At 50.8% G+C, this 27,727-nt stretch overlaps 9 protein-coding genes across 9 annotated transcripts; 4 read left to right on the top strand and 5 right to left on the bottom strand.

Moving 5' to 3' along the window:
* Nucleotides 1–2,834: 2,834 nt before the first annotated feature.
* On the top strand, nucleotides 2,835–6,562 carry J4E84_000779 (uncharacterized protein; the record flags this gene model as incomplete). Its single annotated transcript, XM_049383415.1, has 2 exons — nucleotides 2,835–4,949; nucleotides 5,189–6,562. The coding sequence occupies 2 exons, from the start codon at nucleotides 2,835–2,837 to the stop codon at nucleotides 6,560–6,562; spliced, it is 3,489 nt and encodes a 1,162-aa protein (XP_049248933.1).
* Nucleotides 6,563–6,696: 134 nt separating this feature from the next.
* J4E84_000778 (uncharacterized protein) lies at nucleotides 6,697–7,755 on the bottom strand (the record flags this gene model as incomplete). Its single annotated transcript, XM_049383414.1, has 1 exon — nucleotides 6,697–7,755. The coding sequence occupies one exon, from the start codon at nucleotides 7,753–7,755 to the stop codon at nucleotides 6,697–6,699; it is 1,059 nt and encodes a 352-aa protein (XP_049248932.1).
* Nucleotides 7,756–8,060: 305 nt separating this feature from the next.
* On the top strand, nucleotides 8,061–9,225 carry J4E84_000777 (uncharacterized protein; the record flags this gene model as incomplete). Its single annotated transcript, XM_049383413.1, has 2 exons — nucleotides 8,061–8,097; nucleotides 8,147–9,225. 2 exons carry the CDS (start codon nucleotides 8,061–8,063, stop codon nucleotides 9,223–9,225), a joined length of 1,116 nt encoding a protein of 371 aa, XP_049248931.1.
* Nucleotides 9,226–11,292: 2,067 nt separating this feature from the next.
* On the bottom strand, nucleotides 11,293–11,892 carry J4E84_000776 (uncharacterized protein; the record flags this gene model as incomplete). Its single annotated transcript, XM_049383412.1, has 1 exon — nucleotides 11,293–11,892. One exon carries the CDS (start codon nucleotides 11,890–11,892, stop codon nucleotides 11,293–11,295), a length of 600 nt encoding a protein of 199 aa, XP_049248930.1.
* Nucleotides 11,893–15,290: 3,398 nt separating this feature from the next.
* J4E84_000775 (uncharacterized protein) lies at nucleotides 15,291–15,849 on the bottom strand (the record flags this gene model as incomplete). Its single annotated transcript, XM_049383411.1, has 2 exons — nucleotides 15,291–15,766; nucleotides 15,825–15,849. The coding sequence occupies 2 exons, from the start codon at nucleotides 15,847–15,849 to the stop codon at nucleotides 15,291–15,293; spliced, it is 501 nt and encodes a 166-aa protein (XP_049248929.1).
* A 1,275-nt stretch (nucleotides 15,850–17,124) lies between these two features.
* J4E84_000774 (uncharacterized protein) lies at nucleotides 17,125–21,531 on the bottom strand (the record flags this gene model as incomplete). Its single annotated transcript, XM_049383410.1, has 3 exons — nucleotides 17,125–17,346; nucleotides 17,442–21,299; nucleotides 21,352–21,531. 3 exons carry the CDS (start codon nucleotides 21,529–21,531, stop codon nucleotides 17,125–17,127), a joined length of 4,260 nt encoding a protein of 1,419 aa, XP_049248928.1.
* A 627-nt stretch (nucleotides 21,532–22,158) lies between these two features.
* J4E84_000773 (uncharacterized protein) lies at nucleotides 22,159–22,635 on the top strand (the record flags this gene model as incomplete). The annotated part of the gene is made up of 2 exons (XM_049383409.1): nucleotides 22,159–22,214; nucleotides 22,263–22,635. The coding sequence occupies 2 exons, from the start codon at nucleotides 22,159–22,161 to the stop codon at nucleotides 22,633–22,635; spliced, it is 429 nt and encodes a 142-aa protein (XP_049248927.1).
* A 1,818-nt stretch (nucleotides 22,636–24,453) lies between these two features.
* NHP6 (Non-histone chromosomal protein 6) lies at nucleotides 24,454–24,924 on the top strand (the record flags this gene model as incomplete). The annotated part of the gene is made up of 4 exons (XM_049383408.1): nucleotides 24,454–24,523; nucleotides 24,571–24,666; nucleotides 24,717–24,838; nucleotides 24,892–24,924. The coding sequence occupies 4 exons, from the start codon at nucleotides 24,454–24,456 to the stop codon at nucleotides 24,922–24,924; spliced, it is 321 nt and encodes a 106-aa protein (XP_049248926.1).
* A 1,317-nt stretch (nucleotides 24,925–26,241) lies between these two features.
* Nucleotides 26,242–26,882, bottom strand: SEC11 (Signal peptidase complex catalytic subunit; the record flags this gene model as incomplete). The annotated part of the gene is made up of 2 exons (XM_049383407.1): nucleotides 26,242–26,470; nucleotides 26,590–26,882. 2 exons carry the CDS (start codon nucleotides 26,880–26,882, stop codon nucleotides 26,242–26,244), a joined length of 522 nt encoding a protein of 173 aa, XP_049248925.1.
* Between the last annotated feature and the right edge of the window lie 845 nt (nucleotides 26,883–27,727).

Here is a 27,727-nt window from a genome sequence, read left to right as displayed (position 1 = left end):
AAACTAAATAGTAAATAATAAGGCTAAAGACTTATATTTACTATTTAGTTAAGTAAATAACTCTATGTATTTAGGTATTAAATTAATTAGTTAGAGCTTACTAAAATATATCTACTAAAACTAGTAGAATACTAAAAGAAGTAAACTATTTACTTAGTACTTATAATAGTAACTATTTTACGCTACTAAATAGCTACTAACTATACTAACTTTACTTTAGCATGTACTAGCTAAGACTCTAATAATTTACTCTAAATATAGAGACTTTACCTAGTATTACTAAAGATTTAACTATAAAGATATAACTCTAAAGTATATATATAGTAGAGCTAAGACCTCTAAATATATTATCTTTTATAGAAGAACTTAGTTAAAGTTTTAACACTAGCCTTTATACTCTAATACTTCTTTTAGTATATAAAAAGAAAGGCTTAAGTACTTTAAAGAATTAATAAGCTAGCCTAATAAATTTATATTCTTTATTAAGGTAATAAACTACTATAGTAGTTTATTAGTAAACTAATTCTATAGCGTAAACTAGTCTAAAAAGAGTAAGGTCTATTACTAGTATATAAAAAGACGTATTTCTAAAAAGGTTAAAATTCTATATTTAGAAGTGTAGGCGTTAAGTAGACTAAAGCTTAGGTTCTTAGCGCTACTACTTTTAGCGTAGTTAAAGCTTTTAAAATTTAAAGTAGTAAGGTAACTATTCTATAAATACTAACGTCTACTTATAATAAAGAAAATTATAATATAATTATATATTTTTAATAGCTTATAACTAATAGAACTATAGATTATAAAGTAATAATAAATACTAAAATATTTAGTAAGTAAAATTATACTTCTATATATATACTCTCTATTCTCTATCTCTATCTCTATCTCTACTCTTATTCTATAGCTTATAGTAAATTAGAGATCTAAGACTTATTAAAGACGTAAATAGTAGCTTAAATCTAATACTAAAGCTATACTAATACGCACTAGATAATCTTTTAACTATATCTCTACTCTTTTATAAGTTCTTCTAGCGTTAGTAAGTCTAAAGCTAATCTTATTACTAGTTATATTACCTCTCTCTATACTTATATTAATTATATTCTTATACTATATTACGTTACTTATTAAAGCTTCTATAAACTACTTTAAAACTACTACTAAAAAGAAAGCTCTTAGTTAAGCTATTTTAGTAATTATTATATAGACTATTATTAAAGCTATTATAGAAGCTATTATTAGAGCTTTTAAGGCTTACTTTACTTATTTTATATTACGTTCTAAGACTACTAAGACTATTACTACTATTAATACTATTAAGATTATTATACTACTACTATAAAGGCTTCTAATACGTAGACTAAGACCTTTTATAGTTCTTTATTATAGCTAAGCTTTTAAGTAACTTACTAGTAATATATAAAAGTTCTTTTATAAGCTATACTTACTTTAAGAGAAGTAATAAAATAGTTATTATATTACTAGCGTTACTTTTTCTACTTAGAGTAATCTATTAATTATCTACGCTATATATACTTATAACTTTATATATAAGATTAAGCTATAAATAGCTCTACTTATAGAGATAAAAGTAGCTATTATATACTAGTGTAAGACGTTTATTAAAATTCTTAGCTAGAGTAATAATAAATAGACTAAAGAGAATAAAGTATTTAAAGTCTACTTCTAGTATAATAATGCTATTAAATAGATAGTAGCTATATTAGTATTCTACTATTATAGTTACTCTTAAGAACTAAGCTATAATAGAGTAGTTATCTTTATTAGCTTAAGTTATATTATATTAATAGCTAAAAAGTTTCTCTTCTTAGTAAGACTTTAAAAGTAATATATTATTAGTCTATATAGAAGCCTTAGTGCTAATAGTAATATATACTAAATATATTAAAATCTTAAAATCTTCTAGTAGTTCTAGAATAACTTTAAAAGCTAGGCGTTTTTTAATATCTTTTTACTAAATAGAGTCTACAAAATTAGGTATAAGGCACTACTACTATAGTAGTATAATTATACTATAAATTTATTTAAATTTACTAAAACTTACTAAATTTCTTAGTATTTTTTAGTAGAGTACTAGTAGCCTAAAAGCTACTATTATTTACCTTTATTTACTATTTTCTTATTATTTTATATTTATATTTACTATTTTTCTATTTATTCTTATCTAATATAGTAGTAAGCTACTTTAATACTACTAAAAAGTAGTATTACTACTAAATATAATAAGTATAAGAAGTACTTAGAGGCTTTTTTTTTCTCTTTAATATATATATAATTTACTCTAAAATAGGCCTATAAAGTAGTATATAACTACTATAACTTCTTAGTAGTACCTACTAGAATGCTCTCTAGGAGGTTATATATAGGCGTAAAACTAATATTAATTAATTAATTAATCTAGAGAAGTTAATACAAGAACTAAGAAACAAAAACAAGGTGGACGTGATGGACAAGGAGGAGAAGCAGTCATTTGTCAAGCTCATGAGATTGATGTTGGCATTTCGACCAGACGAACGACCTTCAGCGCAACAGGTTCTTGAGTCTCACTGGGTGCAAAATTGGGCTATACCAGCAATGGGCTTGATAGATGATGGCCTTGTGCACTGACAATCTCCATGGCCCGCCCGCCCTCTTGTTCAAACGATCTTCAGCTAAGAGAACTACTGGAAGCACCTGGTTTATCACCGATTGAAACATCAGGATTGCTATGTTTGTTTGGTATCTTGAACAAACACAGAAGCAGCTCATATATCATTGACACATCGGGCATTCAAGCTGCTGCACTTGCTTCCACTATACAACAGCATCTCAACATGACGAATACTAGTAGACCTAATCTTACAAACCAAGCCCTTCTCGACAAGATAGACAAGCTCCGAGAACTCAATGTCCGAGATCTTGAGTTACCCCAGCTTGTAGTAGTCGGAGACCAATCTTCCGGTAAAAGCTCAGTTCTAGAGAGTCTTACAGGTTTCGCATTCCCGCAAGGTGCCGGACTTTGCACACGATATGCGACGCAGATCTCTTGTCGCCGTCGGCCTGAGCAGAGCGTTTCGGTATCAATCATCCCCCGACCAAACGCAGATCCGGAACTCGTCGAGCGACTACGGAAGTTCCACGTTGAAGGAGATACGGTTACCGCCGATGTACTCGAAGAATGCTTCTCAGAGGCTAACCGACATATGGGGATCAGGATGTCTTCTGATGCCGGCGACTCTCAACTACAAGCGTTCAGCGAAGACATTCTCAAGATCGAGATCAACGGCCCGGACCAAGAGCACTTTACTGTGATTGATGTGCCTGGTATCTTCCGCGTCCCCAATCCTCCACTGACCACCGACAGTGACGTTACCTTGGTCCGCAACATGGTTGAGTCGTATATGCGAAATAGCCGGACTATCATCCTAGCGGTCTTGCCATGCAATGTCGACATCTCAACCCAAGAGATCCTCAAGATGGCCGAAGTTGCAGATCCAGAAGGTGTTCGAACAATGGGTGTGCTCACTAAGCCTGATCTAGTGCTGGAGACCGCAACTCGCGATACCATCAAAGAACTTGTTTTGGGTGGGCGGAACAGGCTGCGTCTGGGCTACTGCATGGTCAAGAATCGCGGCGCCGACGATCGCGCATCTACCCTCACAGATCGACTGGAGCAAGAGAAGCGCTTCTTCTCCAAGCCGGAGTGGAGGTCTTTGTTGACTACAGAAAGGTGTGGCGTGGGCTCGCTCAAGACCCGTCTTAGCAACCTACTAACAAACATCACAAAACGAGAACTACCAAACGTCAGATCTGATGTTCTCGGCCAACTGGCAGCCTTCCGAGAGCAACTGGATGGGTTAGGGCCTGCACGTACTGACGAGACATCTCAGCGTACGTACCTAGGAAATCTCTCGACGAAATTCCAAACCATCACTCAAAATGCCCTGAATGGCTCCTACGACGGCAACCATGTCTTCACAGCACAGCCAAGTCTGAAGCTCATAACTGCCGTGACAAAGATGAATGAGGCCTTCTCCAACGAATTCTGGCATAAGGGTCACAAACGAACGACATCCTCCACATCTGGTGTAAATGAGGAAGAGAAGGCTTACGAGCTTGGAAAGAGAGAGGAAGACGCCGCGCTAGTGCAAGCTACACTTGAAGACTATCCTGAGCTATGCGACATAGTTGAGATGGAGGATTACGAGTGCCCAGAGCCGATCGCTTCTGACGAAGACCCCATTGCCAAGCATATTGAGCGCGTCTATCAAGAGAACCGAGGACCAGAGCTGGGCACGTTCTCAGGTACCATACTGGCTATGATCTTCAAGGAACAGTCGGAGAAGTGGCCGCAACTCGTCCAGGCTCATGTCAGCAAATCCATCATTCTGGTGCACGACTACATAGCCAAGCTCCTTGCCCACGTCTGTCCCGACAAGGAGATCTGTGACCTGCTATGGGATCATCTCATCATGGATGCAGTACGCAAAGCATATGTACGAGCTATGAAGCAGGCTCAATTTCTGCTGCGAATCGAGCGAGAAGGGAAGCCATCAACGTACAACCATTACTTTAGCTCAGAGGTGCAAAAGAAGCGGTTAGCTCGTTTAGACGCTGATATCGAAGAGAAGTTCCCTCACGAGGATGGCGCCGAACCTCAGCTCGTATCGACCACTAACCTGCGAAATCTGGTCATAGACAAAGACAACGTGCAGCAAGTGCGCGAAGACATTCTTGACGTCCTTACTAGCTACTACAAGGTCTCACGAAAGCGCTTTGTTGACGTGATTTGTCGGCAAGCTATCGGTCACTTTCTTCTTGAGGGTGAAGAGAGCCCCCTCAGGGTCTTCTCTCCTGAGATGGTGTTTGGTTTGGGAGTCGAGCAGCTGGAGTTGATAGCTGGGGAAGATGCGGGTACGAGGGAACGGCGATCGATGCTAGAGTCTGAGGTCAGAAGCTTGGAGGCTGCGATGAAATTGCTAAGAATTTGAGGACTCCTCATCTACGGGGAAAGTGGACTGCCACCTCCACGAAATACATGCAAAAAAAGCTGATAGGACTACATTGTCTTTAAACTCTCTCAAACTTGTGTTGTTGTAGTAATGTAGACTTCAGCGTACCTGTTCAACTTTTCCGTTGTATAAGATGAGTAGGCGAATATGATGGTTGGCTTATAGACGCAGGAGAGGGCAGACGATCAACCGTAAGTGCCGATTTGCCATCGCCACCAGAGATCGCAGCGCTCACCAGGGCTATCAAGACACATACGCGGAATGCGCCACCTCTCTACATCCCTGGGATATTGGAGTCGCCATCAACATGGCCGGCTACGAATGCCATCGTCGACGCCCTGTGGGCAGAGGCGTCACATGATGAATGCAGAATCACCTTACCGTCGACCCCTACAGTAGGACTAGATATGCGCCCGGATTACCTGGTGAAGCCGTTCGGGTCGCCGGAAGATCCGCTGATGGTCATGAGCTCTTACCCGACAAGCGACCCGACAAGTTCACTTCACATGTCGTATGGGACACTGAACGACATGTCTAACAAGTCCATCGCTGTGCTATTGATCAAACTCGGATACAACGTCGCCAATGTTCGCACAACCGGCGTGTTCATGGTGGACGTCTTCTCCCGACGCCTCGACAGAAAGCGGATGATTGGTCTCTCTGAAAAGGTCCTAGACAGCGTACCCAGCCAGCTTCGCCTTTATTGGCAGACTTTCGCGTTTATCTGTCTCGACAAATCCACCGCTCCAGTTCTCTTGTTAGCAGGAGGGACAGCGTTCCGGGACTACTGCCAGTATCTAAAAGAGCGAGGCAGGACAGCAAAGGTCCTATATCTGTCCGGCACCCAACGCTACAAAGCAGAAATCCCGGCAGCAATGCTAGAGTACTACGACAACAGCCCAACTACAGTTCGTCGTATCGCCATCATCACGTTCCACCCCGAGCGCTTCGCAAGAGAAAAGAGTAATACAAAGTCAAGCCGAGACGACGACATGGCGATCCGCGAACGCCTAATTGATTATGCCCTAATCATTCTATACGGGCAGCCCAACGTCCAGGGATTCCTCTCCACATGCGCATATCACTTCAACCTCCGTTCAGGAGCGCTCGTACGAAAGGACATCATCGCCAAAGGAGGGAGCGCCCTGTCCTCATATCTCAAGCTACCCCTAGTGCTTTATGATCCGCTGGACACATTCCGTATCTCCATGAAGACGCTTCAGAGGCCATTGTCGAAAGACGCCATTGCGAGGATAAGTGTGCTTATCATGGATGCCGATGAGGCACTCAATTGGCTCGACCGCCCAGAACTCCAAGCCATCTATGGGCCATACGTCGCAACCTACAAGGCGTCTGTAATACAGACAGAGGATATGAGAGTAAGACGGGGTCTGAACCAGGTAGAGAGAGTCGAAGGCAGGCACAAGAGTGAAGATCGGCGTAAGAGTCTAAGAAAGGCCTTGGACGACGAATTTGGACCGCCAGCTAAGCGGCATCAGAGCGTTTTCGAGCAAGACCAACGGCGACGACTATATACTCAGAAGTTCTAGAATTAGCAACATTTTTGGGGGAAACAGAAAGACCAACACACGGGAATGTACAGGACCGCAAGCACCAATTCGAACGACAAGGTGTGCTTCTTATTGGGGTATCATAGTAGAATGTGAAATGGCAAGACTGCGGCTCACGCAGCTTCTTTGCCCTCATCTGCGACGGTCGACTTGTCCTCCACTTCAGTCTCTCCGTCCTTGAACAGCTCCTGGCCCAGCTCTTCCAGAAACTTCTCCGCCTGTCCTTTGCTCCTCTTCTCCTGTATGGCCCTCTTCTTTTCTCTGACCATGGCTTTTCTCTTCTCCACGGCCTCTTTGCGCTCCTGCCTTACGCGCTCAGTATCTTCCCTGTCCTTCTCAATCCGTCTCATCTGTTCTTGCCGTTCCTCCTCGTCCTTGGAGAAGTTGAAGAAGCCCATGCCGCGCTGCCTGACCTCGGCTCTGCCGTCAAAGTGTACCTCGGGTGGCGGCGTAAGTTCTTTGTCGCGCTTGGCGGCTAGGTCAGCCATTTGCTGGGCGATGGTCTCGTCGGGGTTGAAGGCGTGTGTTTGTACGGTGTCGCCGAAGATGATGTTGGTGGGCATGCTGGGCCGCGCGGTGAAGCGGTCGGGTTCGTCGGCGGCGAGGGTGCGCTTTCGACGCTCTTCGCGGGCAGCTTCTGCACGTGTGCCCTTTCGCGTTCGCCCAAACTCGTCCGTATATTCTACAAGTTCCTCCTCTTCGTCCTCTTCCGACTCGGATGAGCTGGCGTGTTCCGCCTCGCCCTTTTCCTGTTGCTCAGCCCATTTGCGGTCAAAGTCGACGCCGTATTTGTCGTCGAGATCTTCCACATCGCCGCGCTTCAAGGCATCATACAAGCGCGCCTTCTCTTCCATGCGCCGCTTCGTGCGCTTCCATGCGACTTCATCTTCGCCCTTCTCCTCGGTTGTGCGCCCGCGGTGCTTCTGTGTGAAGTCGGTGTCTTCCAGGTCCTTCAGTGCGCGCTTCTTGACGTTCTTGTTGTGTGTCTTGAAGATGTCTTCCTTCTGTGGCCGTGCGCGGCCCGCGGTGGGCTTGTTCGGTTCCGTCGAAGAGTTCTTGATGAGGTTGGAGAGGGTCGAGGAGAAGGCGAGGCTGCTCGAGCTGGAGATTTCTTTCGCCTTTGCGCGTCCCTTGGGCCGCACGCCATAGAGATGGGCGTCTTTGGAGGACATGGTGGGGTTGGGGATGAAAGTCGGTTTGGGTGATGACAGTCGCGTGCTGAGCGCGTAGGCGCGGCGGCGATGTTCGGAGCTCTGAGCTTGTTGCGTCACTAACCTCAGGAGCTACCCCACCTGGCTAACATTTGATTCACCAACCCCACATCGCAGTACCTTTGAGAGCCGCACCGTGCTTTCCGCGAGCCGCAATCTTTCTCTGTTCAAGTCTGGATATCCTCCCATTGTGTCCTGAGAGCTGACACAAACGTCACGTCCTCAGCATCAAGATTCGCACAATCAATTGACTACAACAAACAAACATGCCTCTACCTCGTCAAGTATTCATCGCCGTTATCGGTACGCGCAATAATCTTCCCAAATACATACTTGATGCTAACGACTGCAGGTGCTGGCGGCGTCGGCAAAGCCTTCCTCTCCCAACTATCTGCCCTCTCCAAACGTCTCTCTCAATCGCCCTCGTCGCCGTACTACCTCTCCCTCATCTGGCTCAGCACCTCAAAGAAGGCTGTCTACCACGCCGACTACAAATCCCTTTCCAACTGGGAATCCGAGCTCCAAAACACTTCCAACCCCACATTGCCGCTCCCACAACTCTGCGAGTATCTACAGAAAGCGCCTGGCAAGGTGGTTCTCGTCGACAACACCAGCAACCAGGACGTTGCGGATAGCTACCCTGCTTTCTTGAAGAAGGGAATCAGCATTGTTACGCCAAACAAGAAAGCTTTCTCAGGAAGCTATGGCCTGTGGACACAGATCTTTGATGCCGCGAGCAACGGAAATGGTGCTGGTGGCTACGTCTTCCACGAGTCGTCCGTCGGCGCGGGACTGCCTGTTATCTCCACACTGAAGGATCTGGTCGAGACCGGAGACGAAGTCACAAAGATTGAGGGCGTTTTCAGCGGAACCATGAGTTTCCTCTTCAACTCTTTCCAGCCTCTCGGCGGTGGAGGTGGAAAGTTCTCAGCTGAGGTAACATCAGCCAAAGAGAAGGGTTACACTGAGCCCGACGCTCGCGACGATTTGAATGGACTAGACGTCGCTCGAAAGCTTACCATTCTCGCCCGTCTCGCTGGCCTAAAGGTCGAATCGCCAACATCATTCCCCGTTCAGTCTCTCATCCCCAAGGAGCTCGAGTCGTGCTCATCCGGCGACGAGTTCCTCGAGAAACTCCCACAATACGACGACCAAATGGAGAAGCTTAAGGCAGAGGCAGAGAAGGAAGGCAAGGTCATCCGATTTGTAGGAAGCGTCGACGTACCAAACAACAAGGTCAAGGTCGGATTGGAGAAGTTCGACACAAGCCACCCTATTGCGGCACTCAAGGGAAGCGACAACATCATCGCATTCTACACAAAGCGATATGGCGACAACCCGCTCATCATCCAGGGTGCCGGTGCTGGCGGCGAGGTCACTGCCATGGGTGTAACAGCGGACCTGGTCAAGGTACTTCGGTTACTACACTGAGTAGTCTTCGCATAAACTAAAAAACGAATACAATGATCCGTTACTACCACAAAGCTTGTCTATCCAGAGCGGCTACAGTAACATCGTACACTAGCAATCGTCTTGCCGGTTGTACGTTAAAATCACAGTCTTTGGTTTCATATGCTTTTGCGTTGCACCGAGCGTCATGATCGTCGCTCCCCGTTGATGCCGAACTTTATTGCTCTGCCGATCAGAACCCAACCGACAAAATCCCTTGATGCGAACCCCTCACTCGGTGAGAGTGATGTGCAGTGATGGAACCTTCCAGCTGGCAGGTTGATCTCTGGGCTTCAATTGCTTGATCTGCCAAATTGCTTGTTTCGCGACACTGGTGCGAAGCTTATGTGGTGATATTGAAGGCTTGTCAATGTGTGACGTTGGCGTAGAGGCTGTGCACGTCGTCCCTGCGTGTCGTGCGTCGAATATAGGTCCTGCTATCTCTTCTTACGCGTGAGGCAAAGCTGTCGAAATTGATCAGGTGTGAAGCGACATTTCTTTGGCTTTGTCGTTATGGCTCTGCTGATCTCCACGCCTGTTACTCTCCACTCACTATAGTCCTTGATTAGAACTGTAGTCAAATGATCGCAAGTGTACCACAATTTCGAGACGCAACCCCTCAGACAGAGCCATATGACTTGGTCTGTGAAGTAAGGTACAAACTTAGATCTTCAAAGCGCGATGATGGTATTTATCACGCAAACCATCGATCGCCCTGCAGCACGAGAAGATCAAGCATGCTGATCTCAGGCTTGGTGTGCTTGTTCCTCTTGGGGCAGGTTTCTTTCCCTTTCACACTCATAGGGTTCATGGACTTCTCCGGCAGCTGACGATCTGCAGACGTTACTCATGGCGCAAACCAGATTTCGAGTAAGCAACAAACTTTGTGACATTGTCCATGCACTTGTCACTAGAGCTTGGACACGACATTCGGCGAGAAAGGGATCCTTCACCGACGGCAAACTGAGATTTTGGCCACGACAACGAAAAGCTCGCTTTTTCTCCATCTTGGTGGGGAGAATATGGCTAGCTTGGCGGACAGAGCGGAATATACGGTGTAATAGTATATGCCTGCATGGCTTGGCGAGGTGGAAAGGGTGTCATGGTGCACTTAGTGTACATGCCTGCATGCGCTGGTGGGTATCGATATCGCGTAGCTCCAAGCAGCGGTGACGCGTCTGTACGTGCCAGAGCGCAAGGTCTAGATTGCTTTGCGAAGCACCTGCATGGGAGCGGAAGTGTGGCACGCAGGTGTGGCACAGATTCGTAACCATGCATGGGTGTGGCAGGCAATCTGGTAACATCCGTCAGTAAGGGTGCTTGAAACACTTGCAACACTCGAGAGATGGGTAAATGCGCGATGCACGTAATTGTTTGCAAACATATGTGAATTTTGTAACAAACTAGCTTCTAGAACACTCTTGAGTCATTCGTAAGTCATAGCAACAGCAAGCGAGAAAGAAAGCGACGAAGCGCCTGCCGCTTATGACGCACAAACGTTTTGCTGCCCAACGCCAAACAACCCCGGTAATTCCAAACCAAAATGGAAGCAAACGCAGGTTGCCCTTGCCCTCTTCGTGTTTGCCTGAAGTACTCCCTGTCGTTTTTACGTGAGAACGCCGCGGCCGAAATGAGTGCGCAAGAGTACCCGTCGCCGGGGCACGTTCGCGTGCGCAGAATGCAAGAGCAGAGTGGGTATCCGAAGTAAGAGAGAGATGAGAGAAACAGGCCAAAGCGCGCTAGGTGAGGTTGAAGAAAACAGATACATGAAGTGAAGAGTGGAGTTTCGGCAGTCGTCGTGAGGAGCTGAGAAGTTCGGCTCCAGAGACCAGACAGGTGTGGCTGATGGCCTGCACGGTCCGCGGAGTGCATGATCATGGCATGTGATTGCCGTTCGGGCCGAGGAAAACGTGGCTAAGTGGATCAATGGGGAAGCGACTCCTCACTTCAGCCACAGCCTAGACTCGGACGCGATGCAGACTACCAAGAGCTGAGGTGGGTTGTGTAGGTACTGACGTGGCTAGGGAAAGCGCAATGTTGACGGTCCGTTCATCTGAAGATGGTGGAGATGCGCTTGGTGCGTTGCCGGACACGCGAGAGCATGTTGGCTTTGTAGGGCTCAGCCGACATGGAGATGGACGAGTGTCGCATGCTTGCGCGGTCGTTGCTTGATGTGTCGCTTGGGCTGGTCGCGCTGCTGCTCTCGGCGTCGTCTTCTCGTACAGCGGGGTAGGGCTGGTCAGCCGAGGGGAAGAAGTAGGCGTCGAGTCGGGAGTTCATTGCGCGGTTCTTCTCAGAGGCGGCTGTGACCAAGCTGCTCTTGCTGCCTACGCTGGTCGCACTGTCAGTTCGGGTGATGTTGTCGAGGCGGATGTCCCGGCGGGCTGCGTTCAGAGACGTCGAGTGTGCGCGTGCGAGGCCTGAGAGGGATCCGACGGGTGGTGCTGGTCCGTCGCCGATGAGCTTGTACTCAAACTCGGAGACGTGGCCGTGGCAGTAGGGGCAGTGGTCGCACTTGACTTCCCAGCCGGAGATTCCCAACTTCTTGCCGCATGTGGAGAGGTTGCTGGAGGGGCTGCATGGGCGCACCAGGTGGTACCAGCGGTGCTGGCACGGAAGGACCGTGACGCAGAGTTCGGCGACGCACATTGTAGTGTTTTCAAGTGATGTCGAGGTAGATTCGTTTTCGGGGTGTGGTTCCGGGAAACGTTGCGGGTGATGGCGACGTCGTGGTGGGAGACGTGGTGTCGGTCTTGGAGGTGACGGGCGGGATGCAGTCACGAGGTCAAAACGGGTGGCAATCTGGGGTAGACGCTAGTGGCCACTAGTGAATAGGTGGTAGTGAAGCGGTAGTGGTAGAGTGCTGGCGTAGATGGAGTCTGCGGTGATGTCCAGAGAAGCGGCGGGTCCGATTATAAGGGCAGGAGGGCCGTGGAGTGGAGATTGACAGTGTAGGATGCCGTGCGCCAAGGTTTGATGGCTGATTGGGACGCGCGTGGTCGATCACCCCTTACCTACTTGTTTAGGGAATGGCGGGCGGGGAACGACAAGTGCGGCGGAGTTTAGAGCGGGCAAGCGCGATGGGGGACGACAGGTGCGGCGAAAAGCAACGGTGTTATGTAGACTCAGCCCAGGCCGGAACTTGGTGGAATGACGATGGGGTCGGTGCCGGCGGCTTGGTAAGGTTGCTTACTGCAGCGAGGAGACGGACGAGCAAGGCAGCCGGGCGATGAGTCAGGACAGCTGCGGCAGGGTGGTGATCAGGTCAGGCTGATCTAGCTGGTAGCTGGCACTGGTGTTTCTGAGTAAACCTTGGAATGGTACGACGACGTGGACTGCTAGGGAGACGCCATAGTATTTAACACAACGGACCACTCTGCTGGGCGGCGGAGGCGGCAGGGGTCGAGGGTTCCAGCTTCTAGCGCGCAGAGGATTGACCAGGTGTGCCCAAGCCTAGCAACGCCCGTGATGCCAAACAAGGCGACTCCTTCATGTCCGTCGCGGCACCGGGACACAAACGCGGGCTCTGGCACTAACGGCGGACCAAGAGAGTTTGCAAGCAGATCCGTGCCAGCCTGCTGGATCCGTGTGCTATCGACTCTCACCGCTCTCAGATAACGAGGTGCGCCGTCCGCCATGAGAGCCCTTCCAAAGCCTTCACCACGCAGCGTGTCGGAACCCATTGGCGCTGGACCCCTGTGCCACCCTGTGCGACAATGACAATCATAGAAATCTGCCCTGACACGACTGCGCTCAGACGCTCTGCTAATCAGCGCCGCGACAAGGGGGTTGCTATTTTGCCAAAAGCCATCTCCTGCCCTCCATGCCCAAAGTTTCGCTGCACTGTGCTACACTATGGAGACTTCCAAGGCTATCGGACCGGTAGCGAGCGGAACATATTGAATCCCAGGTCAGCGCTGGCGGGTGAGCATGCGCATCGCCCGTACAGGCATGGCCGGAATGCGCTTCAGATGAAGTCATGCCTCGTGGTCTCTCATGTACTCCACTTTCCGCTGCCATTTTTCACCCGTCATCACCAGATCGCAATCAAAATCGTCAAGTCAACACGGTGCTTTGCGAAGCAAAAGTCCCCTCGCTTCGCTCGAGCAGGTGCCGCTTTCTCCCGCCCTGCAGCCCGAAATCAGCTGTTCATGCGAAGAAGCAACCAAAAAGTACACGGCACTTATCTCGGACTCTTACCACGGTGTGTAACACAGACGTCAACAGTGGCCCCATGCTGGGATGCCGCTCGCGTGCATCGTGATTGACTAGAAAGGCGGCTACACATGCACCTCTCCGGTAAGACATGCTCTATCACAGGCTGCACAGCAGTACCCTGGCCGTGGGTGCATAGTAGCAAGCCTCCGATAGTGCCATCAATCAGACAAGTCCCGTATGCAGCAGGATACCCGTTACGCAGCGCAGCGCGCTAGCACATCAGCCCTGTCGGTTGATCTTCATCCCTTCATCTATCCTCCCGCCCACGGGCCTGCGAAAACTTCTGCTACCCGAATCAATTCAGGCACTCATATTACATGCCGCCCAAGGGGGTGGGAATTCACAGGAACGCCAGATCAGAGCTAAATTGTCAGTGTGTCAGAACCCATGACAGGAGCGCCCTAATCGAATCGGCCCACCAGCACAGCCTCAACGCCTTTATGCATCACCTCGCCTCGCGATTCGCTCCGCTCCTCTCACGCGTCTCTCACGCCCCTTGGCACCAACTAGTCCTCTTGGCCCCGGCTTGGCTCAGGTTCGATCTTCGTCCACACACGACCCCGCTTCATGACCAACTCCAACATCCGCCTAGTATCACGCGGTCTGGTATAATCGCAGGCCCATACACAACCTACCAAAATTGCGCCACACGTTCTGCTTAGCCAAATAGTGCTTCCGCAACTGCGAGGCATTTCTTGACCTATCGCAAATGCTTGACAAGCGTCTGCCCAGGCTATCGTGTAACTCTCACAGGCCCAGCAAGACAACAATGGTTCCAACCCCGTGGTTATGACACCTTTCCAAGCTTTCAGCACGACTCCATGGTGCCGGCGATCCTGTTGGCGGTTCCAGCGCATGGCACTGGTGCCAGCACAGATACACAAGCCACGCGACACAGATAGTATGGCTTGAGTCTGATCGTGATGGAGTCCGATGCGCCTCTGCTCGGCGCTGTCGCAGTGCCAGTTTGACTTTGAATGACGATTCCTAGGGTTGACAACGTCCCATGCATTCTAAGCATGACTGAGACCGGCAGTGTTCCCTTCTCCTCTGACCCGCTCTACGGAGCGATCCGGAAGCGCGTCAGGTTAGCAATCATTGTAAGTAACAAAAGGAACACCATGAGATTCAAGTCTATTTCCGCATGTATTCACAATTCTTTGAAGTGGTCAATGACAAGCTCAATGACTGAATATTCCCCATACCCACAAAATGCGGCAGATCCACTAATGCTAGGCACACCCCTCCTGCGTGCTCTCGCCTTACTGAACCCTGTGTCCTGGAAAAATCATCAATTGTGAGTACAGGGTACTTTCGCTCCGGCAAGTCTCGCGAACCCTTTCACACTGAGTACCTACTCACACTTCCTAGCGGCCTCCAGTGTGACGTATCTCCAATGACGCACATAGAGAGCGCTAGCACACCAGACTACGATGCCACTACATTGATGAAGTCTCGTCACGTAACTGGGAAGCCGTGCTCTCTATTCTTACGGTTTCTTCTTTCACTATAAACAAGGGCATTCGGCAATAACGTGGCTGTCAAGCCACAATCACATGCCGGTTCAGATCCGTAAAGAGTAAGCTCATTGCTTGGCTGTGCTTTAGCGCCACTCTCCAGCTGTGGTGTGGTTGCTTCGTCCGGTGTCTGTGGAGAAGCAGTGAGGGGCTTAGTCCAAGAGTGGAGTTTTGCTTGCGCAGTGGGCCACAGTTCTATATGATCATCATTCCCGATCCTTCCGGTATTGTTGCACACCGATCGATGACGGTCGAAACTGGACATGCTTCTTTCTCGAGCATACGCTGCATCAACTAAAGCGTTTGGGTACTCTACAGACCGAGCCAGACTCCAACAATCGTGCCAACCATTGATGCGAACACAGCCCTGCCACTCCATCCAATGGCTCTCTCGGCACTAGACTCGTCATCCTGAGCATCATCCCCATCCTGAGAGTCTTCTCCGTCCTGTGGACCGAATTTCTCGTCAAGCACCGCTTTCGCACTTCTCGGAGCCCGACTTCCGTCCTGCACCTTCCCAGGTTTCAAACATACGACTTTTGCATGAACGCTGCGACCGGTCATACGGTTGGTGACGGGAGTGGTGGGATAGAAGTGTAGGATGTCCACAATAGGGAAGTTCAGTGCCACGTCGTAGTCGGTGTGAATAGGGAACCTATTACCCCAACCACTGCTCAGATTGCGGTCGTCGCAGGTAGGTACGGTAAAATCCTCAGTGTAGGTTTCGTTGTCATACTTGGCCCATTCCCGTATGCGGACGTGGTCAGAGGCGTTGAATGGTGCAGTGTCTATAAGCGCCATTAGTTAGATCTCTGCCCTCTTTGTTGCCACGAATTCAGGACTTACCAACTGTCACAGCTTCGGCCAACATGCCTTCACATTCGGATGGTATTTTGTGGGTGATAGTGTTGCAATCCTGAGATCCCCACACCATCCCTGTACTTGAGTACCAAGCCTGGAGAGCTTGCACACATTCTTCTCCGAGCATCGTCTTACAATCCCCATTGTCATCTTGCGCCCTCTCCAAAACTTGTCTGCTAAACGTCAGATTCGAGCTGGTGAAGTCCTGCAACGGGACAACGTTGTGGCAGAAACCCATCCGATTGCCCAAACGTTCTGTATTTGATTCACCAACGTCGAACCATAGAACGGATTGAGTGTCGTTCTCGCTGATTCCACCTCCAGGCCAGATGTAAGGCCCGATATAAGATGAGATCTGCCAATTGATCCCGTTGTCTTCGGAGAACAACGGCACTAATTCGCTTCCGAGTCAGGACATGCTTAGAGCAGTTGTGTTGTGGGTGACGGAGGCATTGTATGCGAGGCCATCGGAGAGATCATCGCATGTCAAGGACTCGGGGTCAGAATCAGAAGACGATTGTGCGTACGCTGTCGTGCCTAGCACAGAAGCAAGGACTAGGTGTTTCATACGAGGAAGCATGTTGGATGGACGTCGTGGAGAACTCGTTAGGGGTTTTTTTCTTCTCAGGCTGTAGAGCCATAGCAGTCGGGGTGACCGCCTCTTTCTTTATACCGCTCCAGTCATCATCACCCTGCCACATTCAGTCAACTCACAGTATAGAACCATGACATCACATCCGATTTGCCGTGGTGGCGGTTAGGCATCCTACATACCGACGACAGAGTCCTTGGCAAATGAAACCACAACACCAGACATACACATTGATCCGCGAATTCGGCATCGTTTGTAAAATGTAATACACGAGTCAGCCATACAGAGCATGCGATGCCTCCTTCCGAAGCCAATATAGGCAGGATACTGCATTAGTGTTCCTGCTTAAAATACACTACAAAAGAACGCCTGAGCCGAGATCCGAAACATGCGGCACCCGGGCGTGTGATCAACAACCACCACGAAAGACGGGGAAAGACCTGGAGGTGCTATAGCGTGTAATCTTCCTCAGCCTTCCTAATGGAGTGTCAAGGTGCGAACTGAATAGTAGTTATATATCTATCATATGGTGTGGTATCAGAGCATATACCTCAGCAAGTCTGCTCCTTCTGTAATCATGCATGCGATCCTATATAATGTACAATGAACTAGCCGATATGTTCAGCGCATGCGATTATACTCGCACTCAGGATGGTATAGACAAGCGTTTCTCCGACCGCTTCCAAAAAAAGTCTATTTCTTCGATGCTTTGCCCTGATATTCGATGTCGTACTGAAAGAACGAATCCCATATGCTTCCCTTCCTTGCGAGCGGCGACTTTCGAGAGTCACTAAGAGGACTTCTCAGATCGCCTTGACTTCCTAGTCTGCTTTTGACGGGAGATGTATCCGATCGTGTATTCGATGGGCCTGATATGGAGGTCTTGCGGAGGGATTGGAGCTGGGCGATGGATGACTGCGTAGTGTTAGCGATGTAAGCAAAGGTCATGGTTCGGGGAGCTTAGATTTACAGAAAGCGAAAACCTAAGGTCCCCATAGTAGGTCGCGCACATTGCCCCCATTTCCATCGTCCGCAGACTTGTCTACGCCGTTCGTTGACGACTCCCTGAGATGGCTAGGACCATGTGTGCCAGCTGGGCTCGCGCCCCGTGTTGCTGTCGCAGAGTTTGGGTTCGAGTCGGGTCGTTCAGCTGGCGAGAGCGCTTCAGCCGAATTGTGACGGCCAACTAGGGGCGCGCTCTTCTTGCTTGTCCCACTGCTGCGGCGACTGTCGAGTGATTTCCCAAGTTGAGTTGCCGGGTCCATGGAGGACTTCTTCTTGGCTTTCTGCATCTCGCCCAGTCCGGTTTCTAGGCTGCTCTTCACCGTGACTGCACCTTTAATACCTGGGGTGCCTGGAGCCATCGCCTTCTCTTCGGTCGCCTCCAGCAGGTACCATCGTAATCCGTCGGATAGATCGAAAGGATTGTCGTCTTCGAATGAAATGGCATTGCTAGAGGCGACAGATCGACCATCTAACGATGCTCGAGTTGCACCATCCATCGTCTTGGAAAGGTCGACAACGCGCTCCTCCACCTTCGAAATGCGCGCCACAAGCCACTCTTTCCCTCCCAATCTATGCGTGTCCTGCTCGCGGAGGAAGAAATGTGGTGCGCCAACGTTGAAGGCAGCCCAAGGGCGATGGGCATTGTTGCGGGTCGGCAAGAAGAGTGCAAGGTCGCCTTCCTTGAAGGAGCGATAGGCGATCTTGTCGTGCGAGTCAGCCTGGAAGCGATGGGCCTTGTCGCGATATGCTCGGGCTTCTTTCTGCCACTTTCGTGCAGTGTGCTCCATATCACGCATCCGCTTCACAACAGCGTCGCTAAAGATTTCAGTGTTGAAGAGCTCGAGCTTCTGAATAAGTTCCTGATATCGCTGATCTTCTTCCTCTGGGCTTGTAGATTCGGTCCACTGAAGGAAGTGAAGATCTCCGACGTCTTCCAAGAAACGCTTGAGTGGAGTGGGCGAGGGCGTTGTTGTACTTCGACTAAGTCCTGCACTAGTGTCTGTCATAATGGTGCTATTCCCAAGTCTAGACGCTCGCTGGAGGATCATTTCACCGTGCTCATGAGTGATGACGAATCCAAGTGTCTCGACTAGACGGATCAGACGCTCATGCTGCGTGTATAGCCGTTCACTAAGGTCCTTCGCCCGATGCATACGCTGGTGGGTACGGGACGAGTCCGCTTCCTCAAGCTTGCGGAGTTTTTTCTCTACGCGCATAAGCTCGACATCGAGGCTGTTGGCGTGCGAGCTCTTTTCTGCGAGCTCGGTTTGAAGACGACCAACCTTGGCCTCTTCCTCCTCAACGCGCTTCCTGAGAGCTTCGGAGCCGGTCTCGCCTTCAGCAAACTTGGCGCGGAGGCTATGTAGATGCTCTCGTTCCTCCTCAAGTTCTGCAGTGATAGAAGTGACACGGGCCTTCTCCACGTCAAGCTCTTCGCGGACAGCTGCAACTTCCTTCTCGTGTTCGGCAAGCTTGGTGTTGAAGTCTTGTTCTTGCTCTTCGATCCTAGCATGGGCATTTTCGTTGTTTGACTTTACCATCGCCACAGCCTGTTCTAGCTCTTTTTGGTGGTTGAGTGATCGCGCTGCAAGATCTTCAAGTTGTGCGACAAGCATAGCGTGATCGTCCGGTACGTTGGTACCTGGCGACAGGTGGTTGAAGGTTGCTGTCAACGAGTCAAACTCCTGCGTCTTGACTGCTGAGCGCTCACGGAGCTCCGCTTGAAGAGCTTCGATGCGCTTATCTGCTTGTTTACTCTGTTCGGCAGCATCTTTGCGGGTTGTTTCGAGTTGCGAAACCAGCTCCTGGACTCTGGCATCTACACCTGTTCGCTCATTATCCCGACTGCCTAGGACGCGATCAAGTTCATCTTCGGCTTCTTCGATCTTGGCCTTGCATGCGCGGATCTCGTCTTCGAGCGATTTGCGTTCGTCGGCAAATTCTTTTTGTTGCGCTCGCATGTTTTCCATGATGTTGTTCTTGGTTGACATGGCCTCCTCAAACTGGCGTTGCTGATCTGCATCATCGTCTCTCCGTGCTTGCGCATCGCTCTCAAGTTTGGCACGAGCCTCTTTCTCCGCCGCGAGCTGTTGTTCAAGGCGAAGAATACGACGCTTGTCTTCTTGTCCTGTATTCGCCGAGTAGCGCCTGGAAGAGATCGAAGAGCGACGGGATAGCTCTTCTTGGGGTCTCGGTGAAGCGACTTCTGCTGTTGGCGTCGCGGGGTCGGTTGGGTCAGGTATACCGAATGAGGGAGGCGCGCCACCTATTGAGAGTCTGTTGGCCGTACTCTGGCGATGTACCAGATCCTCCAATCGTCGCACCCGGCTCCTGTAGCCTTTCAGCTCCTCCTCGAGCTTTGCATTGCCCTCTTTGAGTACACGTAACTCATCATCGCCTCGCATCATAAGCTGAGAGCCTCTGCCGAAAGCTGGCTCATGAACACTACCCATCTTGAAGTTCTTCGCGCGTTTGATCTGCTGCTTTGTAGGTCGGTCAAGATCTTTGATAGCTTGGGCAAATAATTCGGCTTCCGATTGCTGTCCATCCAGTCTCTGCAAGTCCTGGAGGTAATCTTGGAGCTCTTCTCGAGTGACCATCGGCCAGACGGTCTTTTCAGGTTGCACATTCAGCTCGAATCCTAATGAGCCACCTTGCAAGGCTTCGAGGTTTACAACATCTGATATTGGCTTCAGCCATCGCTTGCGCCGACGCTCTTCCTCTTCCTGAAAAGTTGCCATTTCCTCAGCAAGCGAGGATGTATCCTTCTCCATCCTTTCGGTCCACTCCCGTCTTCGGACGGCTTCGACTAGCAGTGTACCGTATACATAAGGCAGCCGACCGACGAGGGAAATGAGCTCAAAGGCAGCGACACCATCGTCTGGGATACTGATTTGCTCAAGTTGCGCACCGACGCTCGCAATGACCGATTCGATGTTTGCGATACCCTGCATGCTCTCGACCGAGTTCCTGATGGCAGCGTTCTTCTGCTCCACCGCCCGTCGCACGAGATCGCTCATCTCCACGCTGTATTCTTGTATGGCCGGTAGAAAGTTTCGCGTATGAAGCAAGGCCATTTTGGACACCTGCGCGACCGACTTCGGGTTTGCTTCTAGCCCCATGACGTGTTCAAAGTCCGACTCGACCTTCTTAACGACGGCATCGATCTCGTTGTACAGGCGCGTGGGCTCTTCGGAATCATCAGCCATGGAACGGCTCTGGCTTTGGCCGACGGCGCTCAGGAGTTGGTTGTAATCTGTCTCGATATTCTCTAGCTGCATGCGCATCTTATCCATGTGTTTGCCAAATGCCTCCCGAACGCGCTTGCTTGTTGATGTAGCCTTTTTGATCGCTTCGACGTCGAGGAACTCTTGGAGGGTCTTGCGGACAAGAGTACTACTGGGAATGCTCTGGGGAGATCTCATCTCCTTGGCCAAGAAGCGCGCGAAGTTCAAGGTAGCAGGCACCGTTCCCAGCTGCTCAAAGTCGGCGTCAAGCCGCCGGATGTTGTCCCCGGCTTCCTTCTCGACCCCATCGTACCATTCCCTTGCTGCCTTGTACTTCTGGTCCAAGCCCTTGATGTGCGCATCGTGGTTCCCGACGGCGACCTGGGTTGCTCTCTCGATGGTGGCTTGTTCGGCAAAGTGCTTCGAGGCGATCTGGGACATGGAGAGCGACCTTTCGAGCAGGCCAAAAGCCCAGTCGCGGCGGGCCTGGAAGAGGGCCTGCCATGCTCCGAGGTCGGTGTTCTTCGCAAGGTGGTTCGGCGCATCGTCGGGTTGGAAGGCATCGGGCAGTGGTGTGGAGGATATGGCAGCCTGCGGGTTGTTGGAGAGTTCGCGACTGAAGACGAATATCTCTTTCTGTGGCACAAGTATTAGTGTGTGTCCTACAAATCCCACAGTAGACGCGTACCTCAGTCAAGAGCGCTTGGAGCTTGACGTGTTTGCCCTGTGTTGTGAGTAAGACCTGTTGCTCGGGCGCTATCTCCGTTGCCTTCGAGATCCAGTGCTTGAGCGCATCGACTGTAGTAAAGGCGACGGGATCAGCGTCGAGGCGCTGGCCCGTATGAGCTACAGCGATCTGTAGCGACATTCGGCCTTGCCCTCCGCTTGGTGGAGTTGTGTCGAAACTGTGCGAGAGCGGATTCGAGGCTTGGAAAGTTGAGGCGTGAGCACATGCGTACCAGATACCGCCAAGGAGGGTTAATGCAGGGATCGGCGCATGGGCCCCGCGAGGCTGCATCATAGCAGTCACCTAGAGGAACCATCGCGTGCCGTCAGGTGAACACGGTCTCGGTCGCAAACTTGAATCTACGTCAACACCGTCTGCTAGCATTATGGCCGCCCAAGGGGATGTTGACATGGCAGACGCGACGACAAAAACACAAGATCCAAGCGACTACGCGGACTTGCTACAAACGAACCATAGCGACGCGTTCGCGTTTTCAGATACCGAGGAGCTAGCCCTACAGCTCTACGATCAGCTCAAGGAACTTGAGCTGCAGCAAAGCCTGCTACAAGCACAACAATCAGGCACGTCTCGCACATGGTATGGCACAGCATCTTCGTATATTAATCGCCTTCTGTAGTACACGCGCATGACTTTGCATCACTTCCAGATGACCTGCTGGAGGAGCGCCTGACTATTGCGCAGCGCGAGGCTATGGAAGCGAGGGCAGAGTACGAGATAAGAAACAAAATCACACACAATGTTCTAGTAATGGATCCCGTTCTGAAAGCCGTTCATGGCGGCGAACAGACTCCATTCGCCGAGAAGTGAGTTCCTGGGCAGATCGCTCTGAATCATGGTCTGATGTTGTGTAGGCGCATACTGCCGCTGGTGACCGAGAACGATGCTGTTTCCATGATCCATGGCTCACTGACGTCGAAGCTTGCTTCTACGAATAAATCTCTGAGTGTGGCCGAACAGAACAACATTGTCGCAAATCAAAAGAACCGAGAGCTGGCGCAGACCATGCTTGCTCTGGCCGAAGAAATGAAGGCGCAGTCGGTGCAGGACATTGAAGATCCGCAATTACGTCAACGCGTCGATGCGGTCGATAAGGAGCTCAAAGACTCGCGGCGGAGGGTGAGGACGTTGAAAGGTATATTATCAGCCATGATCGTGGGTAGCGGGATCAACTGGGCTGCGGACGAGGGTCTGACGGAGCTTGTCATGGAGGATGAGGACGATTGACTGCCATCCATCCTTTCGTCTGCTGCTGCGACTATGGATAGATGCGAGCTGTATCTGAGAGCAGCCATATGTACACATTCAATGACTTGTTGAGGTGGTTGCATGCTGCTGCACGATCTTGCGCTTCATGATGTTTGTTGATGATAAAACGTCATGGCTGATGCGAGAGCGGTGATGCCCAACGTCGTGCGTCCTATTTACATAGATGCAGATGGAACTTCTTCAGTAAGATGAGGGCCTGACAGCTATGGGTCACGTCGGGAGGGTACGCGAAAGTCTGTAGCCCTCGGTGGCTTTTGAAAGGGCGAGTCTGAGCGTCTGCTCCGCTGTCAGGGGCTTGAGAGGCCGATGGCCGAACACGTCCGCCACGATTCCAACGTGATAAGCAGCCAGGAGGAACAAAGAGTGTTTCTTGAGGCAAGTGGACGAGCAGTATTGGAGCAGTGTCTCGCATTAGCCTAGCGACCGCTTCCGTGCTCGGTCGGGCGAAAGTGCAGAGCCAGACCGCTGTGGCCGGAAGCGGGTGCAGAGGCCGCCGCCCATCACCATAGCGTGCCCAGCTATGACAGAAGGCCAGAGTCACGGCTTGTGCGGCAGAGTCTGCGACCAGACGTAGGCTGACATGTAACTCTGCTGCACTGGGCTTGCTCAGAACACCAAACGGGCTGCAGGCGGATGCTCTGAGGGGTGGGCAGGTTGGGCGACGGGGACTGGATGCTGGGTGCTCTGGTGCTCGGGGAAGAACATCAGCCAGCCGCGCTATGAATGATAACGTCAAGGGCCGCTTCTGATGGATGCGTCCAACGAATGGTAGACCGTGTGCTTCTGCGTGCAATCTAACCAAACTTGAAACTCGCCAGGAAAGAACGAAGGGCAGCGCCTCCGCGCCCAGGGATGCGCCGTGTAGCCCGTAGCAGTGCGAGCACCTCGGAGCATACCTGGGCGACACCGACACGTCTGCTAGAGACTGGACGGCAGTGCGAGTAGCAAAAAAGCGACAATGGGGCTGTCCACAATCGCTGGCATCTGCATCGGGCGCATGCGGTGAGGGAGCGCAGCATCGGCTGGGTGGAGGAGGGGTCGTGGTCCGGGTGCGTGTGCTATGGCAGTAGCAAAACAAGCGTGCCTGCCTCGTTCGCACCTTAGGTAAGCGGGCCTTGTTTGTTGGGGGAGGGCGCGCCTTCCCTCTCACAAAATGTGCTGCTGAGCCCTCACCCAATTCCTCCCCTAACAAATCCGCCGCCCATACAACTTTCGCCCGCAAAGACGTTTGGTGAGTCCGCCTGCATTTTGACGAAGTCGCAACATCACCAGCACCACTTTTCGCAACCACACCCTTTTTCCACGCGTTTCCCCGGTCCAATTGGCCCAACCAGGACTCTCCCAGCCTTCTTTCTTCCGTCTTCTGAACGTCATTGCCTTCAGTCGATTCTTCATCGCCGTCGCCAGCACCCACTGCCACGCGCATACTGACCGCAAAACAGACCTCAGTCAACACTTCCAATTTACTCCCATCTAGCTGCTTCTGTAAGTACCCACACCTTCTCTTACCCGAAAATCGCGCATCATCGCGTTGTGTTGTGGTGTTTTGCGACCGCGTCACCTCACGCGCATAGCAGCGCTGCACCACCATTACCCACTCACCACAACACTACTCCGTTTGCAGGCGAAGACACTAGCTGTGGCCTATACTCGCATTCTCAATCTCACCAGCAGCCATTGTGCCTTCCTGCCACGCTACTCTTACCTACTCGCTGCTTGCAACCCCAACAGCAGCTAACAAGGAACCACAGCCATATACACCACTCAACCACCACTATGCCCAAGGAGAAGACCACCCGCAAGGCCGCGCCTAAGTCCAAGGCTGACGGCGGCAAGAAGAAGAAGGGTAAGCAGCTCACGTGCATCTGCAGACTCGGGCACTGACTCCAGCAGACCCCAACGCGCCCAAGCGTGGTCTTTCCGCATACATGTTCTTCGCCAACGAGCAGCGCGAGAAGGTCCGTGAGGACAACCCCGGTATCAAGTTCGGTATGTTTGCGCTCTTTCTCCGTCTTTGACTCCCCTCTAACATGGAACAGGCGAGGTCGGCAAGGTTCTTGGCGAGAAGTGGAAGGCCCTGAACGAGAAGCAGCGCACTCCCTACGAGGCCAAGGCTGCCGCCGATAAGAAGCGGTACGAGGAGGAGAAGGCCGCCTACCAGGTATGTTCATGCATGCACTTCAAATTGATGATAAGTTGACTAACCATCACCAGAACGCCGAGGAAGAAGAGGAGGAGTCCGAGTAGAGGCAATCGCCTCATTCGTGCTTCCACCAACAGCGTTGAAGATGTCTTGTCATGGGCGGCTCGGGCTACCAAGCCTGTCTCGATTTCATTTGTGATCTTCCTACTTCTTAATGGGTTCGTTATCTCTCGCGGAGGAAGGTCTTCGGCTAGCCAATCTGTGGTTCATTTCGAAAAGGACGCTGGCGGTCAGTGCAAACCACGCTGATGGCGGGCGGTCATGATGTTTGGGCGTCTTCCCCTCGACGTCGTGAAAGGAACATCACGAAGCTCATGACCAAGTCTATGTACACTAGCAATTGCGGTATGGAAAGTCTTTGCTGCTTCTACAATGTTTCCTCTGCTGTGTGACCATGATGTTGATGCGATCAGGCTTGGGCGTAGCACTACGCATGCTGATAGTAGCTCAGGTCCCAGGTCAGCCCCTGACGTTGAAGTTTGTGTCTTACCTGCTGTCAAAAGCAGGCCATGACGGCGTGATAGACCCTTCCGTTCGTAGCAACCAGAAGTTGGCCCTCTAGCGACAGGTCTTTGACGTTTCCTCACACCGCCGAACCGGGTGCCCGCATTCACGGTAGGGGTTGTTTCCCTGGCTTCACAACCACACTTTCCCGGACCCCACCCCCTCAATCCACTCACTCTATCTCAAGTCGCCTACATAATGTCTCTAACTCGTTCCTATGCCATCAATCGATCATTGCATCAAAGCGCCGTTGGGCTAGTGGTATGCTATCGCCTTCCCATCGTACATCGGACGAAGGACCAGGCGGGGATCACGGGTGTAGGATGCCAAACCATGCATCAATTCGAACCATGCCGCTAACATTGAACAGTCAAACCCCGTACGGCGCATTGCTTTCTTTTTGCCGCTCTTTTACGGAAGGTGGGGTGTGTTTTTTGCCGGGGGTGTCGCGTGGGAGTGAAGTCTTAGTGATGTAGACGGAAGGTAGGTGAACGTCATTTTGGGAAGCATTGGGAAGGTGCAGGCGATTAATCTCTTGTTAGGAAATAAATTCCTGAAGTGTGCTTAGATGTGCTCACTAGTGAATGCAAGATGCGCGTGAGGCGCTTGTCTACGGTCTAAAGAACGTAGCTGGATGAAAGCTGGATGGCTGGTATAACTCTTCGACTTTAGTAAATATTGAACACTGTCTGGGTATGATTTGAACGCCTAGCTTTGCCGCCTCCCGACAGTAGAAACACATAGATCATGGTAGTCAAGGGGGAGACCAACCACATCGTTCCCACGTATCTTTTTCATCCACCTTTTGCTAAGATATCGTTCGAACGTGAAAGGTACCCAATGCAAATCCGCAAGGACTACTCTCTTTGTAAAACCACCATCACACCCATCATGCCTAACATGACCTGCTTCAGCCATGGATGCTCGCTCAACAGGATGGTAACGTATCCAACGAATGGTATGAAGCCGACGACGCTTCCGATGACATCTTCTTTGCGGTTCAGGAAGGATTGGCCGGCGGCGTAGAGTTCGGTGTCGTCCGCGAGGTTGTTGTCGCCCTTGGTCAGGAGGCGGAGCGGTGTTTTGCTAGTAGTTGGGTCAGCATGAGCTTTGTGGTAACGTCTGAAAACCTGCGAGCTGATCTTGACTCGTACGACCCTCATGGAGAACCTCAGTCACAGCGAAAGGAAAAGAGCGCGACTCACCCTCCTCCATATCTCCTCACAACGCGATGCACGATCGGGATGTCTTTGCCCTTGACGTTGTACACCACAATTTCGCCCACTTGTGTATCTGCCCCCCGGTTCCACAGGAACAGCAGATCTCCTCGTTGGAATGCAGGCTCCATGGATCCTGACAGAACGACGACAATGGGCGAGGGCGAGTCGGAGACCACGGACAGTCCTTTCCACATCATGAAGGCGGTTGACAGGACGAGCGCGAAGTTCAGGACTTGTGCGGCGAGTTGCCGCGGCTGCATATTCGCAAGGCCCAACATAGCTGCGGATCGGGAATGCTGATGCGAAGGTTGGAGGTAGAGGTGCGCTCGTTGATCGTGGAGTGGGACGTGGGGCGCGCGACCGGGTCGTAAACTCGCGTCTTGAGAATATGAATTCACCGCAGGCGTATTCGGGGATATGTGTAGGGGTGGGCGGCGCGGCGACTTGCGCGTCGGGGAATTCGTGGTCGAGATGTTGAAGCCAGATGTCCTTGGCTTCGCTGTTGCGGGCAGCTTAGTCAACCTCCGAGATGTGAGCTATGAACTCCGCATCCCTCTCTGCTACTTGACCATAACAACACACGACACTTTCAAATAGCGGCACACGACTCATAAGCCCTAGCCTCATCATGTTTCGGTCTGATAATGGTTATGAGGGACTTGTCGCGCGTGAGGGTCTGTTTTCGTCTTTCACCTGGCATGATGGCCCTCACCGAAGCCCACCTTTACCCTGGGAACGTATCCACACGATGTCTAGTTATGTCAGGCTTCGTTTTGACGCTCACATACAACACTGCTCAATTCTTCCTCCTCCCAATAGGTTGAAATTCGATCTACAGCTGTCACACAACTGTCGCTCACCAGCTCTCATTCCTATCTGTCACTCCCCAAACAAACGACCCCACATCACATAATCAAGGCCATCACGATGCGGCTATCGCCAGGCGATATGGTGCAGTATAGGACTCCTGGTTTATTCTTCCCGCTATGGCCGGCGGTCATTTGCGACGATAATATGGCACCGGGGGACGTGTTGGGAACTCGTCCACATGGGAAATCAACTCTGGTCTTACTGATGGGCGAGGATCTGGTCTTGTAAGAAACTTGAAGCTTGAACAATGTCT

This window comes from Alternaria hordeiaustralica (genome assembly GCF_023758085.1).
Source record: "Alternaria hordeiaustralica strain BMP 2776 chromosome Unknown scaffold_1, whole genome shotgun sequence".
NCBI classification, from domain to species: Eukaryota; Fungi; Ascomycota; class Dothideomycetes; order Pleosporales; family Pleosporaceae; genus Alternaria; species Alternaria hordeiaustralica.
The sequence above is the reverse complement of the archived record's forward strand: the minus strand, read 5'-3'. Positions and strand labels throughout refer to the sequence as shown.